Source organism: Melanotaenia boesemani, chromosome 14, assembly GCF_017639745.1.
Source record: "Melanotaenia boesemani isolate fMelBoe1 chromosome 14, fMelBoe1.pri, whole genome shotgun sequence".
NCBI lineage: Eukaryota > Metazoa > Chordata > Actinopteri > Atheriniformes > Melanotaeniidae > Melanotaenia > Melanotaenia boesemani.
The window spans coordinates 13,126,956-13,145,342 of record NC_055695.1 but is presented as its reverse complement, the minus strand read 5'-3'; the positions used below and the strand labels follow the sequence as shown (position 1 = coordinate 13,145,342).

The 18,387-nt window shown below is 38.2% G+C and overlaps 1 protein-coding gene across 4 annotated transcripts in view; it reads right to left on the bottom strand.

The window, feature by feature from the left end:
• The window catches only part of LOC121652818 (contactin-associated protein-like 4), a 127,067-nt gene that overhangs the window by 5,012 nt on the left and 103,668 nt on the right, over nt 1-18,387 (bottom strand). For 3 of the 4 annotated variants that reach the window (XM_042005863.1, XM_042005865.1, XM_042005864.1), the window contains 5 exons: nt 15,670-15,888; nt 8,283-8,522; nt 3,042-3,266; nt 1,462-1,595; nt 525-612 (listed from right to left, as the gene is read on the bottom strand). In XM_042005863.1, coding sequence (XP_041861797.1) covers nt 525-612; nt 1,462-1,595; nt 3,042-3,266; nt 8,283-8,522; nt 15,670-15,888 — 906 coding nt within the window. Of the gene's footprint in view, nt 1-524; nt 613-734; nt 771-1,461; nt 1,596-3,041; nt 3,267-8,282; nt 8,523-15,669; nt 15,889-18,387 lie in introns of those variants that run through there. The other variant, XM_042005866.1, reaches the window with a different exon arrangement.

Genomic DNA, 18,387 nt, shown 5'->3' with positions numbered 1-18,387 from the left:
GTAAAAAAAAAGAATAAAAAAAATAGCATTTACAAAAATATGTAGCCAACTATTATTACTCTTATATTCACATAAATGGTAAATGGTCTGTATTTATACTGTGCTTTACTGTACCTGGAATGACACCCAAAGCAGTTTACATCACATTCACACACACATTCTGGAACTCTACGGGATTGAACTGGCAACCCTCAGGCTGCAAGACGACCACTTTACTCACTGAGCTATGCCACCCCAATACCAATACCATTTAACAGCTATCAGCATCTAAGCTGGTTGGCTCCTTCTTTCATAAAATCTTATTTTGTTTTCACTTTGGATTTTTAGTAAACTACAGGAAAATCCTGTTTTCAAACTTTTGGAATATGGATGTTGGGTTATTTTAAAAAGCATCACATTTGTCATGATGCAGCTTTCTGGTCTTCCCAGAATGATGAACAGAATAAAGCCAAACACTTCAGTGCTGTTAATCTAATGAGTCTATTGAAAAGTGCTAGAATCTGCTCAAAGAGAACTTCACTTACCCTGAACTCTGCCCAGAATGAGTGATTTGATGCTCTTGAATTCCACAATGGATGTCAAGTTGAATTCCTCTACAGCATTTTGGTCAATCTAAAAATTATATATACATAAAGAAACAGAGATGCAACGGCAAGCAGTCAAGGACAGAATGCTTAATTTTGAGTATTTAAAAGATTTGTACATGAAACTCCATCATAGCTAAAGTGTTACTCAATTGTAGAGCTTGACATGAGGTTTAATCCTCAGGCCTGGAATAAAAATTGTAAGCCTTTCTTGTTAATACTAGCTAAATCGGAACTCCATGATCTGTCATTCCAACTTCAGCTTAGTTGACAGCTTATTATCAGCAATGCTAACTGTAGTAAGAAAAGCAAGATAAATGCTTGTTTCAGTAGTGGTAGTAGTTGTGAAAGAATTTCCGTTAAGACTTATAGAAGTTTTTCTGGTAGTATAAATACCTGCAACTGCTACACTAAGATGTAGAGCTCTCAGTAGACATATTTTATTAATATTTGCAGTACTATTTTAACATTATGTTATAGACACATGAATGCACATAGTATACTGTTTTGTGCTCAGCAATGATATAACAGCAGGTAAAATAGCTATATGCACATTCATATTCATTTGCAGCAAGAGATTAGACCTCAGGGTCACAATAAGGAACAGCTGGTAGTTTCAGTAAAAGATATGGCATCATAGGTCTACAATAATTCCTTGCCCATAGTCTGCCTGCAGCCCTCACTGAGCAAGTGTTTAAGCAGAATGGCCAGTAGTGTCTTTTGTTTATTTTTATATTATTTAAAACAATGCAGCAAACAATTGGTATTTAAGTAACAGAATTTTGAACCCTTCCAGTAAGCATTGATAGGTTACTGTGCCTACATCTAAAAACAGTCATGACCCATGTGACAGTGTGTGAGATCAGTGTGTTTTTACCTGCACAGACACAGCATCTGTATTTCGATGGATGGTTACTGTGTGCAGACTGCCATCAGCCAAGTCCATGACAGTGCTGGTTAACACCTCGACATCTCTACTGCTGTGCAATTTGTACCTCAGTTCTAGCTCATCTTTAGAAACCGAAAACAACAATGCAGTCATTCAAATATGGAGTCACAAGGTTAATAACAAATTTCCATTCATTAAAAAGACTAATGGGAAAATGAAATTACAGTCATTAATGTTTTTAACTTTTAATATATATATATATATATATATATATACTTCTGCTAGTTAGGCACAAGTATCAGATAGTGCAAAGGCCTTTTGTGTTTGTAGTGTTTGTGATTATTATTACTGGTAGTTTACAAATCACAGAACCATTTAGGGCCCAGAATACATCAGTCATTTGTTCACAGAGTATAAACCTAGCAGGACTCTTAGATCCAAGGACTCAGCCCAGGTCGTTAGGATCAGAGTCCAGACTAAATATGTAGAAGCTGTAGAGTTGCAAACAAGTGGGTCAAACTGCCAGTGAAGATTAAATTTCCACCAAATGTAGAAAATTTTAAATGCATGTTAAAAATATGTATTTTCTCATGCACCTATGCATGAAATCTGTACATTAACCTTTAACATATCTTGACTGTTTGCTTAAAATAATTTTAATTTAGTTCTTTTATTTGATTTTAAATTATTTTATTATGATTTTTGCCAACATTGTAATTATGTCTTAATATGATTTTAATTGTTTAAGTTAGTATTTCTTCTTATGTTATTTTATGTAAATCACATTGAATTGCTTTTATGTATGAAATGTGCTATAAAACCAACTTTCCTTGCCTTACTTTTTGCCTCCAATAAAATACTTGAGGCCTGAACATGCCCAAAAAGTCAGAAATATATATACTTTCCCAGTAGAATGCTAAGAATGTTATATTTTGTAGGTATTGCAAAAGGGCATGATGAAATGGAAGAAGAGTGCTATCTATTGTGGTAACCCTGACACTGCAGCTCAAAGAAATGATGAAATTCTGTAAGCATTTTTGCCTTGCTACAGGAGGAAACTGCTGGAAGACACAAACAAATGTTAAGCCACACGAGAAAGCTTTGTAGCTTTGACAGAAGCCTCTCATTGCGATTTTCCTGGATACCGTGTCAAAAGAGCAGATGCATGATTATCACTTGCTCAGCTCTTCAAAACCTTCAATATGCCTACTTTCTTTAGTCATTAGAAAATATAAATGCTTCATTTGGTAACTGGAAAATGGAAATGCAAGGGGTGATGCTAGGATGCTAGGACTACAGTTTCCTACATTATCTAAAATATTACAACACCGTCCAGAGATGTCAGAAAGCAAAATTTAAATAAAATAATAAATAAAAAGTAAACAAAAAATAGTTCTAGCCAGAAGGGAAAACAAAACATGTTTAATGCAAAATTATCAAAATGCTCTTTGAGGCTGATAGTGTTAGATTGGATGCATGAAACATACGCACGATAGCCTGTAGGAACAATTAGGTGAAATAGGTTGCAGCATTTGCAATTAATAAAGAAAATCTTGTCTAGCTCTTACCATCTTTGTTGATAAGCAGGATCAGGTATTCTCTGTAGAAAAAACTGACGTAGAGCAGCAGGGCAGGACTTTTAATGATCCTGAAGCTCAGAGAGATGTTTTCTCCTCTTAGTGTGACATCTGAGAAGATGGATGAAGGCAGGGTGCTTGTATTTCTGCTCAGCTCATGTGGCTCCTTGAGGATGTAGGTGATAGAAGTTGTTGATTCAAAGCTGGCTGAAACCTCTGAGAAATATAAAGTCAAAAGGCTTGTCAGAGGTGGGGCTGAAAGGCTTTCTTCAAAAATATAGCCACAAGTGGTAATAATGTCCACAATAGTTTGCATCAAACTATCAACACTTAATCTTGGCAAGCAACTGGATGAAATTAAATTAAATACATTAAATATTAAAATAATATTTGTATCCACTTTGATAGCATTTTAATTAAGCAATTTATAATATGATTTAGCATATTTTTCAAAAATATACTATACTTCCAAGCTAATATAGATTGGTGTGAAGCAATCCACCAGCAGTCTTGCTGAAAAAAAAAAAAAAAAATCAGCTGTCTATGTCTTTCAGTTTTTATTTTTGAAAGGTCATTTTTGGGACACACTCACTTTAATAATAACTGAGTTTTATGGATTTTACTGAGTCGTGGCTTTGAAATATACAAAGCTATATTGGTACAAATCCATCTAGATTTGGCATTTGTGATGCCTCCTTGAATTATAACACCATGTGCTATTGACAATTTTCTTATTAACTTTACATCAGCCACAGTATAACACAATTAAACAATCTTACTGCAGATTTATTCTTTCATTAGAATTATATAAGAATTTTGTCTTGGGGTTAGTCTGTTTTGAAACAATTACAAAGCTAAAGTTTTGGGCTCAGGGCAGTAACTAGTGTTTTGGATGACTTGATTCATTTTTATATTTCATATTTCTAAGAAACACTTAATGAAGAAAATAAAGATGTATATCTCATCTTTACAATGTTCACTTACTGGAGTAATAAATGTTATTATATGTTGTGTATATCCATCCATCCATTTTCTGTCGCTTATCCGGAGTCGGGTTGCGGGGGCAGCTGCCTAAGCAGGGAAACCCAGACTTCCCTCTCCCTCTCAGAGGTGGGAGAGCCAGCACCAGCTACCCCAGACTCTGCTTCCTCACCGGAAGAAGTGTTGGTGGGATTGAGAAGGTCTTCGAAGTATTCCCTCTACCGCCTCACAACATCCCGAGTCGAGGTCAACAGCCCCCCATCCCCACTGTACACATTGTTGATGGAGCACTGCTTTTCCTCCTGAGCTGCTGGATGGTGGACCAGAATCATCTCGAAACCGTCCCGAAGACATTCTCCATGGCCTATCCAAACTCTTCCCATGCCTGAGTTTTTGCCTTATTGACCACCGAAGCTGCGCTCCGCTTAGCCCGCTGATACCCATCAGCTGCCTCTAGAGTCTTACAGGCCAAAAAGGCCTGATAGGACTCCTTCTTCAGCTTGACGGCATCCCTTACTGCCGGTGTCCAACAACAAGTTCGTGGGTTACCGCCACGACAGCCACCGACGACCTTACGGCCACAGCTGTGGCTGGCCGCCTCGACAATAGGGGCACGGAACACAGCCCACTCGGACTCAATGTTCCTCGCCTCACCCGGGACATGGTTGAAGCTCTGCTGGAGATGGGAGTTGAAACTCTTTCTAACAGGGAACTCCGCCAGACGTTCCCAGTAGACCCTCACAACACGCTTGGGTCTGCCAGGCCTGACCGGCATCCTCCCCCACCATCTGAGTTAACTTATACCACCAGGTGGTGATCAGCTGACAGCTCTGCCCCTCTCTTCAGCCGAGTGTCCAGAACATGCGGCAGCAAGTCCAACAATAAGACTACATGCTACTGCTTGTTTACAAATCCCAGAATGGTTTAGGCCCAGAATACATCTGTGATATGTTCAGAGAATATAAACCTAGCAGAGCTCTTAGGTCCAAAGACTCTGGTCAACTAGTCCAGGCCAGAGTCCAGACTAAACATGGAGAAGCAGCATTTAGCTGTTATGCTGCAAACAAATGGAACAAACTGCCAGTGGAGATTAAACTTTCCCCAAATGTAGACATTTTTAAATCCAGGTTAAAAACATTTCTTTTTTCATGTGCCTATGCATGAAATCTACACGGTAACTTTTTTTTTTTTTTTTTTTTTTTTTTTTTTTTAACTTATCTTGCTTTTAATCATTTTAATGTAATTTATTATTTTATTGTGATTATGTGTTGATTATGTGTTGATGCCTTTTACTATTCTAAATATCTGTAATATCTTTGTTTTATGTAAAGCACTTTGAATTGTCCTGTACATGAAATGTGCTATACAAATAAACTGCCTTGCCTTGCCTTACAAAGTCGATCATCAAACTGCGGCCTAGAGTGTCCTGGTGCCAATTACACATGTGGGCACCCTTATGCCTGAACAAGGTGTTCATTATGGACAGTCCATGATGAGCACAGAAGTCCAGCAACAAAACACCAATCAGATTCAGATCAGGGGGGCTATTCCTCCCAGTCATGCCCCTCCAAGTCTCACTGTCATTGCCCACGTGAGCATTGAAGTCCCCCAGCAGAATGAGGGAATCCCCAGAAGGAGTGCTCTCCAACACCCCCTCAAAGGACTCCAAAGAGGGTGGGTACTCTGAACTGCTGCTTGGTGCATAAGCACAAACAACAGTCAGGACCCACCCCTCCACCTGAAGGTGGAGGGAGGCTACCCTTTCATCCACCGGGGTAAAGCCCAACGTACAGGCGCCAAGTCAGGGGGCAATGAGCATGCCCACACCTGCTCGGCGCATCTCATCAGGAGGGTCCAGCCCCTCTCAAGGACAGTGGTTCAAGAGCCCAAGACATGCGTCGAGGTGAGTCGTGCACCAGCTCAGGCTTCTTCCCCCGCCAGAGAGATGACATTCCACATCCCTAGAGCTAGCTTTTGCAGCCGAGGATCAGACCGCCAGGGTCCCCGCCTCTGGCAGTCTCTCAGCTCATACTGCACATGACCCCTATGGCCCCTCCTGCAGGTGGTGAGCCCACTGGAGGGGAGGCCCATGCCACCCTTTCGGGCTGAGCCCGACTGGGCCCCATGGGCAAAGGCCCGGCCATCAAGTGCTCGCCTCCGTGCCCCACCTCCAGGCCTGGCTCCAGAGGGGGGCCCCCTTGACCCTTGTCTGGGCAACGGAAACCCTGGTCCTTGTGTTGTCATCATCATAGGGGTAATGTTGTGTATATTATGATTGTAAATGTAGTAACAATCAGTGTAAGGAAAAGAAAAGTTAATTCCTGCTAACTAAGAACAAAAAGTTTCATGTGAATTATATTAGTGATTGTAGAGCAAACTTTAATTAAAAAGAAGGCACCGCTTTAGGTTTTAACTCGTTTCATCTGATCTGCAACCCCTTGATTCTGCAGTGCTTTAATACAAACAAACTAACTGGTAGCTTGGACCAAACTTATTTGCTGATGTTGAGTGCTGGGAAATTGTCCTCGTTGATGAGGAGTTGTTTGGGTGTTTTGTTGAGCATCCTGGAAATATTGATGGATAAAAATTTAAACGAAACTGTCTACAAAAGCAAAAAGTAAAGAATTACATTTAATATGACAATGACCAACCTTACAGCCTTTATCACTGTTGATTTTTGTCTTTTTAGGTTTTGGTTTTTTTTTTGTTTGTTTTTTAGTTTTTTTTTTTTTTTTTTTAAATCTTTAACAATCATAATAAGTGTTTAAAGTGATGTTAAATACAACACTTAAGTGTTTTAATCTAACATCATGTTTATGTTTGATATTTTTCTGGATGGATCTCATAAGAAACACAGAGTCACAACAGGCAATAGGAGTCCTTACAGATAGCTCCTAATTTTGACTGCAGGGAATGGATTCATTACAATCCTCTCAAGACAGGTCTTGAGAATCTGAGCCATGGAGACAGTAGGCTGTACAGATAGTAAGAGTAGGACTAATGTCTGGCAACTGGCTGTGATGCTCCTCATCTGAACAGAAAATCTAAGTTGCTCAACTTTACTGGTGAAATGTGCAGTGTATGCATGCATCCATTCATTTATTAGTGTCTTCCACAGAATGCAATGTTTTCACCTTTACTATCGTGATGATTAAATTTTAAAAAGACATGGAAAACCCTGGCTTCAGGCTCAGCGTAACACAGAATAATAATAATAATAATAATAATAATAATAATCATCATCATCATCATCATCATCATAATAAATGTAAATATGCAAACTACCAAAGATTTCAAATGGCAAAGTTGCAACATTAACACATTAAAATCTGTGTTCTATGTGAGAGCAAAAGCTTAATGAAGCAATAACAAAGAAGGAACATTACATTAACTTGCCATTTCAGCTTTGCAAACTATGGTTTAATCTTGAAAGGAAATCAGTTAATTCATTCATATATGCTGCAACCAACAAATAGAATTTGTGATGTTACAGTGGGCGTGACTTTGGTGTTTTTCCTTTGAAAGTTTAGTTTATTTCACTGCCTGTGACTACCATACCAAAATGAAAACACAAATATTTTTTTGGACAGCCACTTGATAGCATTTACAGGCCGAGCATTCTGAATTAATTGCAATAAAATGTAGTAGAGTAGGCTTCTGTTAAAATAAACTGTTACGTTAAACTGATATGAGAGAAATAATGTCACTTTCTGTGTCAAAAATAAGCTGGATAATACTTATTAAGAGAGTGATGAAGAAAATAGGAGGATATACACATCTAAGGAATAATTTCTATAAAGGAAAGCATATAGGCATAAATAATCTCAATAACTTTTAAAATATTATATTTTACTTCTAAAATGTTACTGTGAATAGATTTAGGTTCCTTTTGTGGTATGGGAATATCATAAAACTATCCAATGTTTTGTTTTTGGTCTTAATTCCATAAATTACATCCTACAGGATTGTACAAATTACAGCTTATTAGACTGCTTACTATGGTTTATGATCTGTCTTTTTTTTTTGTCTGGTAGCAGGTGGCTCTAGAATTACTAAGTGTAAAACTAAAAATCTGAAATGATATCTTTAGCCAAAAATTTAGAAACTTCTATTATTTTTCTAAATCGTTCAAATTTGGGATTCATCAGCAATGGATTATACATGTAAGGGCAAGGATAATCAGTTAATGCAGTTTGGCTTTGCAGCTGTGTATTAACTAGCAGAAAGTCTTCATTGTGCTGTTTTTTGTACCTTTATGGCAGAATGTTCCAGTGTAGGCAGACTGGCTGCAGTCACAGGAGAAACCTTTTGTTTTTTCCACACATTGCCCCTGGTTCTGGCAGAGTGTGCCATAACTGCTACAGTGGCCCGGGCAGCCAGGCTGGACTCCGGGGGTGATCTTTGCCCTCTCCTCCAGGTCCAGGGTAATGCCATTCAGCTGCAGTGAGCGGATGCAGCCCAAAAATCCTTTTTGTCTCGATGCAGTGCCTCCTGTTAACAACAAAAAAAAAAATACATACTATGCGATAAACTTTTGTTTATTTATTTTTTGTATGTCATAGTAAGAGTTGCTAGATTTGGCTGACACCAAATAAATCCTCCTAATGGACACAAGTAACTATAGAAGGAAACTGACTGATTATAATGTGGCACATTTTTTTGAAGCACTGATATAAATATGTTGTCCAAACATCCTTAGGACGTTTTTATATTATCATTTCTCATTTTACCTAACAATCATTATTCTACTATAGCACTCTAACACAGGGTGTAGTTCCAAGCTAAAAATATCTCATTTTTGTCCATGGATCACTGTTGTTGTTTTCACAGATTGGAGTTGGCAGGACATTACCCACACAGTTAGTTTGGAAAGACTTCAATTGTTCACTCAGAGCAGCTTTTCATCCCACAAAATTAACTTCTGTGTGACTTTTGTTTCCTTTTTTCAGTGAGATTTACAAAAAAGTAGACAACACACATTAAGATCCTGCGTTTATGCTGAGAAATTTAATTGAGCATCCTCGAAAAATCTTGTGGAGAAAGAAAAAGTATAAGTAAAAAAGATGAAAATTTAATTTTCAACTAGTTACTGAAGAATCAGAGAGAAAAAGCTAAAATGTAGGGAATTTGTGACTTTAAAGAAGGGATTAAATCCCAGTGTAGTTTAGAAAGAAAGAATAACAATAGCCTCCCCCTGATTTTATTTACACGCTAGACACTACCACTTTAACAGTATTGCACTACACACATAACACACACACTGAAGGAGCCCTGAGGGGGTCCTGCTGCCTGGCAGCAGTGGGACCCACCACCATGTCATGGCTCCTTCCAGTTTTTAATTGCATTATAAATAGCCCACACTCATGCACACACAACTCAGGCGGGGGGGCAGGGGTCCTCCTACGCCCTCGTGTACTAGGACGCGCTTGGGGCTGCGGGGGGTGGAGGTTCGGTGCCTGGCTAGAGTCCTGTGAGGGGTTCTGCTGGGCGCCGTTTGCCCTGGGGGCTGCCCTTGGTGCCGCATCAGGGGGCTGGTGAGACCTCAGGGAGAACGTATGTGGTTGTGTGAGTGTGTGTATGTGGAGAGGGTCGGGTCTAAGGCTAGCCTTCTGCTAGCCTCTCGGGTGGGGCAGTAAAGGCGGTTGTGCTGCCCAGTGCCCCTGCCCCATCGTGCCGGTCTGCTTTGGCCATCCTGGGCTTGGTGCTCTGTGGACCTGCTGGGCCTTTGGGGCCTTGGGCTCCCCCTGTCCCCCGCTGATGCTTCGGGGTGCGGCGTGATCACGGCCCCCTTGCAAGCACACATTTCTTCCTTGTTGCATGGCCACACACGCACTTTCTGTCATGGTCCTTCTTATGGGGTTCGGATTTCCCAGCTGCCCTGAACGCACCCTCCTTCCACTCTCTCTGATTATTGATGTGCTCCACCTGCACTGTGCTCTTTATATACCTGTGTGTGTGACATTTTCCCTCTGCCAGATCGTCTTGATTCATCCCTGCATGTATCCAGCATTATTCTTCTGCCTGTCTGCCATTGACCGTTTCTCTTTTGGACCTGGATTCTTGTCTCTGCCTGCACCCTGTCTGGTACTCTGCTTTATATTTATTGGATCTTGGCTCTCTGACCTCTGGATTTGTTATCAGGATTTGGATATTGGATGACGGACTTAACCCCTTTTGGCCCAATGGAGAAATACGGAAGCACCACCCGCTGTCTACCAAACACGGTACCCCAGCTCTCTGTCTGTGGCTCCTTCACTAATGTATTCTCTGTTCTGCAGTTCTCTACCACACTCCTGCGGTCTCCCTTCTGGTCCCTCCTACCCGGTCCCCGGAATTCTCATAAAGTTAGACGCTGGACTTTCAACAGCTGGTACCTGACCTCTTCCATTCGTTCAGTAACATCATCCCAATCTTCCTGCCTCCTAACTCCTGTTCTCGTGTGTCCGCAGACTACTGACCGAGAGAGAGAGACCGGATTGCATATCTCACATTATTCACTTTGTACAATAAAAATCCTTATGCCTATCCCTGGGATTATTGCTGAGTCCAATCACCTGAGTTATGACACGTTCACACGTGCATGCTCACAAATGTGCTCGCTTCTGACTAGATGTTGCTGATGTTTGTGTGTTGGTACATTTTTCTGCAGGTACGTTTGATGACTACTGTACTTTTTTCATATCATTATCCTATTTTCCTTTATGTATCATGTAGTACTGTGGTAGTTTATTTATTTATTTATTTATTTTTTTTTTTTTTTGTGGTGTGTTTAAGGCAGCCTAGACAACTGTTATTTCCACATTTTAATCCTGTCCTTTTCTCCTTTTTTTCCCCCTCTTCCTCTATCCCCATGTCAGGTTCGGCACTGACATATACAGACTAAAGAAAATAAGATTACAATAAAAATAATAAAAATAACAAGGGCAGCCATGTATATAACATGTCTTCCTTGGTAGAGCAAATCTGTCAAGCAAAATATGGCACTTTATGTTAGGAGGCTGGACAGGACAGGTTTTAAAAAAAAAAAAAAAAAAAAAAAAAAAGCCTTCCAAGGAGATGAAACCTCTGACCAATGACATGCAACAACAGCAGCAAAGCAGAAGGTTTTCAGTGGGTCAACAGGAGAAAGCCACGATGAATATTATCAGTCTTAGCCAATAATATAACAGATCATTGCTGTGCCAGTCATAGTGGAGCCTGAGGACAAACCCTAAGCAAATGGGGAAAACCTTTTTCAGCTTGCTATTACAGCACTTCAACTCAGCAGCCAGAAGCAGGTACTGTAGGTTTAAATTTGACAATACATGGACAGTTTTTAACTTTTTATTTTATCCTAAGTGTCACATTATGAATACCTATACCACTCATTGAAACACCCTCTGGTTTGGAAGCACTCAGTAAATTCACTGCTCTGTTCTTTCTTCCACAGGTGCATTGTACACTTGGAACCACACTAACATGCAGAAAAAATAATTTCAGTTACTGATTATGAAAATAAGACTTCTGGTTTTACATGCCTGACAAGTATAAAGAATTTAATTAACATAATAGTGAGGATAGAAAGAGTTTAAAGATTTTTGCCAAGAAAAAAGGAAAAATATATATCATTAATTTATTGCTTAAATGCAAAAAATAAATGTAAATTTAACATTATGAAAATGTTCCATTCCAAACTCACCTAAAGAATTAAACAGAAAATAAAAATATACAATTAAACATAACTTTTTAAAAATAAATGAAAAGATGGTAATGGACACTGTGTAACAAAATTTATCCATTCAAAATCTTATTGTCTTCCATCAGATCTTGCTCTCTGGAAGCAAATATGCTGACTGTTTGTTCAAAACAAACAGAGGCCAACTCCCTCTGTTCTGCTCTTGTGATTCTTGACAAAAATAGCCCTGAGTTTTATGTTTCTATTCAGCTAGAAAAATTAGATAAGTTGCAGTGAAACTTCCCTGCAGGAATGTGAATGTTATGCACAAACTGTGAAGAAATGTATAAACTTGGATTTAATTAACACTAGGGCAACCAAGGAGATCATTTTGACTGTTTTGAAATTTGTACATTGAATATTTAGCAAATAAAATCATAAAGCTTTTCTGGTTTCTGACTTTTCCTTAAACTATGTGAATTTTAATGTATACTAGATTTGATATTTAGTGTGTAAAGGAAAAAAAATAATATCGTTACCAATTTTGACTAGTGATGGTCATTTTGACCACACAGATTTTGTGCCGCTTACTTTTAGTTTACCGATGTTCTGGTTCAAATTAGGTGATAGTAATCTATAAAGGTTAGTACACAGACATGTCCCATTGCTGCATTTTACAACATACTGGACCTTGCAGGAGTATATGTCCACATCATCTTGAAGGAGTGCACTGGCACACAAATAGCTCAAAGTTTTGACAGCAGTGGGCAGAGGATCTTCAAGTAGAATTTATGAAGAGAAACAGGCAGCAAGGGATGTGAAACAACATGGACTGCAGCTCAATTTCAAGGTGCAACAGAATCTTAAAAGGAATTGTGCCTGGTGTGGAGAAGCTACAATAAAAATAAAACCTGTTGCAAAGCCGTGTGGAATTGTGCCAGGAGAAGAGATGAGATCTCTACCGGATGCGACTTGTAAATAGTTGTTAGCCTCATAGTAAACAGTGCAAATATTCATAAAAATATTGGTATTCTAGCTTTCATTTAGCTCTTGTTACTGACTTTTGTCATGTTGTTTGTGTATTCTGTATCACTTTGTTTCACCCCTGTTCAGTTCCATTCACTACAAATACTTGTGCTCTGCAAATTGATGTTTATATTATGTTTATTTCTGTGATAAATGACGCTTTGTCTAATTGTTGTTTGTATTGCTCGTCTCAGGAACCGAGACCTGCCTGCCTGCCTGCCTTTCACATAATCGTCATTCCTCTGCTCATTTCTGGAATGTTTCCCTGCCAGTGAATTACAATAAACCTTTTTCACTCATACTCAGCTCTGTATCCGCCCTTGGATCCTGTTATCACCCTTAACACACAACACTATGTTTATGTATTCATTACTTTCACTCCTGCATACCATATACAGTATGATCAGATGGCATACATGAACACACACATCTGTTTTCTGAGACACATATACTAAAAAAATGGACCAACTTTTTATCATGACTAGCTAGAATAACTACAGTTTAAACATGGGCATTTTTTAATGTCTATACAAATGCAATTTACTCCACAGTAATAAATCTCATTGAACCGGTAAAAGAATTGTATCATATAAACTGAAAGCAGTATTGCAGGTTATTAAGCCAAGCATTACAATATCTAATTAAGTCCTCCACCACAAGAAATGTTGCATAACTGAATGTGAATGTCTTCTTCTTCTTTTTTTCTTTTTTTTTTTTTTTACCCTGGTTTGGCGATTCTTACCTCTGTATGACTTTAGAGAGCTGGCTACTAATTCTATGGATGAACATTAATTCTACAGAAACAGAGCAGATAATCCAAAAGAGTGATGCTCTGTTGTGGATTAAGTCCTTATCAAATGTATAAACACTCTCTCACAAAGCAGTTTTCTTCATAATTCTTACAATCATATTATCTTTTAAATATCCTCTCATATTGTCTGTAAACACTAGTCAGGAAAATATGATAAAAAACAACTTCTAATCAAATTTTTAAAGCCTTTCAGGGACGATTTTCAGTTTTACACATCCAGGCATTCAATTCTTCATTCTGGCTGTTTACAAATAGACAAATGCCCTTAATAAATGCAGATAGAAAAAGCCTCATAACACAAGATGAATTCTCATCTCCTCAAATGTAGTTAAGCCACATATGTGGGAGATAAATAACTATGAGGTTAAGAAAGTGAAGAATTTGGGAGGAATGGATAACAGTGATAAAGTTTGTCAGAGATGCAAGTGAAATTCCTCCAAACTGGCTATAAAAATGTAAATTCTACAGCATAAATAAATGGGAAAATTTCAAGTACACATGGAAAATGTCAGTATTAACTTCTGAAATAAAGTTCCTGCAGATTTCTGGGTGGATAAATGACCACACCATTTTTTAAGCAGAGTCCTCCTCAATCTTATAGATAAGACTGAGGTTGTGACTGTGGGAAGGGCACCTAAAAGCTAAATGTTAGTCTCCTTCATCCATTCCACAACTACCTTTGATGTGTGTTTAGGGTCAAGGTCTTGTTGGAGGACTTAACTGTATTCAGGTTTTAACTCCCTTTGCTGGTTGCTTGAGGCTATGTTGAAGAATTTTAAGAAATTTCCCATGTTCCTTCATTCCATCCACAGCCCCAGAGCATGATTCATCTTTACTTCTCCACATACCTCTGACCTCAAGACCACGCAACACAATTTTCTTTCTTATCTGACCTAAAAATTTACCTGCAAAATTTAGTTGAACTCAAATGTGATTGGTTTTGAAGCAAATACCTCTCTTTTGGATGTCAGCTCCTAAATGAATAAAGATGTAAAACTCACTTGCCTGAAGCTCAGTTGCTCCAGTGGTTTTCAGTTACATGGCATGCCTGCACCATAGTGGATTATAAGTTGTTCTGTACAATCCTGACCTATTTCCAGTCAGCTAAGGGGAACAGCTTAGGTCTTTTATGAGACTTGGGGTTAAGTGGATATAAGAAGCTTGTATGTACATATGGTGAATTGTTTGAACTGATCTTGGACTCTTCAGTTAAGAAATGACTTCAAAGAGACTTTCCTGACTTGTGAAAATCTACCACCCTCTTTCTGCACTGAGTTATTGAATATCTGTTGATATTCAACAGAGCACAAAATGTGGTTGCAAATAAACTAAACCAATTTACAGTTTTCTCCTTATTATTAGAAATGATTGTAGATAGCAAAAAAAGTTACACAAAAAGTAGGGGGTGTAGTTATACTTTAAAGTTAAAGGTCTAGATATGCAGTTGGTGCATTATCCATTTGATCAGACCACCCTTTACATTATATCCAAAGGAGTATTGTTCAGTTTTAAGAAGGCAAAGACTTGCTCGATCCTCAGCATAGCAAATTTTTATGTCTAAGTCAATGCAGCCAGTATCATCAGGACTATCTAACACTTTCCTCATTTTCTAAGCATCTCAGACAAGCAGGGTTATTAAGAGCTCTGAGGATTGTTGTTATGAAATATAAAGTATGTATCTGCTTGTGGCTGCTTCCTGAACTCCACTACCTGCCCTACTGGGACTTTTGTGGGCTAGAAACAGATTGATTATTGTTACATTATATTGTATCCCAACGTGCTACCTTATGACATATGACAGCGTCCAGAAATTGCAATTCTAAAATTAAAAGTATGTTGAGTCTGAATTTTAATCTTTTATCTTCCAATGGCTATCTGGTGTTTTTGCTTAAAAAAATGTCCATTCTTGCTATGTGTTTTGTATGTGATGACAGGATACAAACATGTGAGCAGTTTCTCCTAGCTCTGAAGTGCTCACTGGGTTAATTCTTCAACATCATAATTCTTTTTCTTTATAAATAATACTGTTACTCTATTTAAACTAAAGTATAACACTGCATTTTTATCAGCATGTTCTCATTTTCAGTTGTTTTTATGTGGTCAAAATTAAACAGGCATATGGAAACATTCAAACTTCTGCTTCTCACCTATGAATAATTGGCTGTTTAACTGTAAATGAATGTGTCCATCAGCAGGAGCTTCCTGTGTGGCAGCAGGGAAATGATCAACACGTAGCGATGCCTCCTTTACGTTACGTTCAGCTCTCACGCTGTGCCACCGGTTGTCGTTCAGCAGGAGGCTTGTTTCAACTCGTACCTCCAGAGGTCCATTTCCAACATCAAAAGAGAAGATGACCTCTGTAGAAGCTGACAAAAGGTGATGTTATATGTTAACAAAAACACACAAAAACTTTGTTCACATGTATAGTTTGAGAAACATGTACATTCTTCATCATTGAAGAATGCATATGCATACTGAGAAGCTAAATACCCAGCTTGACTTACATATGTGCATCATAATAATAATAATCATTCTGATACTTGAAAAACTGAAATATCTCTGAAAATACATCCAAAAAGTCTGATTCATTCATTGATTTTTCTGAGTGTCAAAATTTAATTTTTCTTACTGTATTAAAAACATAGGCAAGCTTTCATGTAATTTTATTTTAAAAGTCAGGTAATTTATTTAGAAATAAGTAGTTCTCCAAACTTATTGAAGGATAAAGCGCTTCAAGCTCTGAGATTGGCTGTCTTTTGTTCCATTCTGTCAAGTCTAACACTTCTTCAATAATGCTGAAGTCTGGGATCTAGAGAAAAGCTCCGTAAGAGGTTCTGCCTCAGATTTTCTATATAGGTCTTGTGTAATTTGGCATACTTCAGCATTTTCCTCCAGTTTCTCTTACTTAACAATGTCTGTTTGAGAGCCACCCTTCCATGGAGAGTATTTGAAATTAGGCATTAGTGATAGATGGATAAACTAAAAGTCTGAATGTAACTCTCAGCTCCTGTTCTGTCTTTGCTGGATTTGTTGGATTTGCTGGATTTTCATTCAAGTCCCTAAACAAATACTGTATGACCATATGTAAATCAAAAGGTTCCAAATTGGTCTGATAATACCATGAACTGTAAATTTATTGATAATAGGATAATATTTTCCTAAGCAGACTTTTATAAAAGTACTAAACAAATTATATCCAGACTACACAGGGCAGACCGTCCTGTTAATTAATCTTGGACACTTCTCTGTGTGAGTGGAGTGGAATGACAGTGAATCACATTCAAACTTAACAAAAGAAATTTCTCTCTCAAAACCACTTTATTTTAGGTTCACAGTTTTATTGTGATTGCCATGGCAGATTTAAAGTCAGTTTGCACAGCCGATCACACGGACACACAGCCATACACAAACAACACACAAAAGAGGCGCACACAGCAACAGTAAGTCCAGAGAACACAAAGCAAGAGTCACAGACATAATTTTTCCCTCACAGATAAAAGGCAGGAACATTATGAGAAATGTTCTTTATGACCAGAAACAAAGAGTTTCTTCATGTTTACTTTCTGATTGAACAGTTTGATTAGTCACCATCCAATCAGATAGATTTAAAAAGACAGGGACAAAATTCACAACCACAACTTGAGACTCTTTCTTGCAGTTTTGTACTTTGCATCTGTGGACAGGAGGTTTGCAAAAGAACTTCTGTTATTTTCCACAAATACAAATCTTCTTTACAACCATGCAAATCCTTTTCTACATGCAAAATCTTTATGACTTTTGGACATTGAGTCCATATAATATCTCTCTCCTTTCCTTCTTAATGTCTGTTACGTTAGAATTTGCTGTTATAATGGTGATCTGGATGGGCCAGGAATATCTTCACCTCTGCAGTCTGAACTGTGAATATAACAAAAGTTTGTGTGTGGGTTCTCAGGCACTTTGATTTCCTCTCATAGTTCAAAGACACACATGTTAGGTCAATTGGTGTCCCTAAATTCACCCGAGGAGTGAGTGTGAAGGTGACTGGTTGTTTGTTTCTCTGTGCTGGCCCTGTGATGGACTGGTAATCTGTCTAGAGTACATTGCCTTATACCTGACAGCAGGTGGAAAAGGCTCCAGCCCTCCTGCAATTCTGAATTGGATATAGAAGATTGATGGATAGAGCTAAAATAAAATGTTTACAACAGAAGGTGACAAGAGGCATTGTATCAATGTATGCAAAATTAATATTTCTTAATGTAAAATTTTTCAGAGTGTCAACTGACTGTCAACATTTATACAAGTGGTACATTGCAGTAAAAAAAAAAAAAAACAGTAAAAAAAAAAAAAAAAAAAAAAAACCCAAACAAACAAACAAACAAAAAAAACACCAGACCAAATAATCTATAAGCTTCAGAAAGTAAAGGACTAATACAACAGAAGAAAGACTTGGAGAAATGTGGCGCTGGGCTGTTACAACTCCATCTTTCCAGCTGCATTGTTATGTTGCCTGGCAACTGATTAAAATTTTGGTTGGCTATTTATATAAGCTGGTGTTAACATCCCAAGGTCCTATAAAATTCATTCCGCCATCTGAATATAGCCTATTGATTATTTTTGGGACATCATAGGTTATAATAGAGAACCAAACTGTGTCTGTGTGAAAGCACTAGCACAAACCTCCCTCTTCTTCTGCATCTTTGACTATTGCATCTGTGCATGAGCCATGTCTTCTTCACAAATTTTTTGTGCATTCCTGTGGCAACGTTGCAGTGCTACTTACAGGCCTGGCATTAATACTACATTGATAAAATTTTTATTTAAAAATGAAATAGTTTCATCTCTGTGTGGATAAGGCAAGAAACTCTACATTTACCAGAGCAACA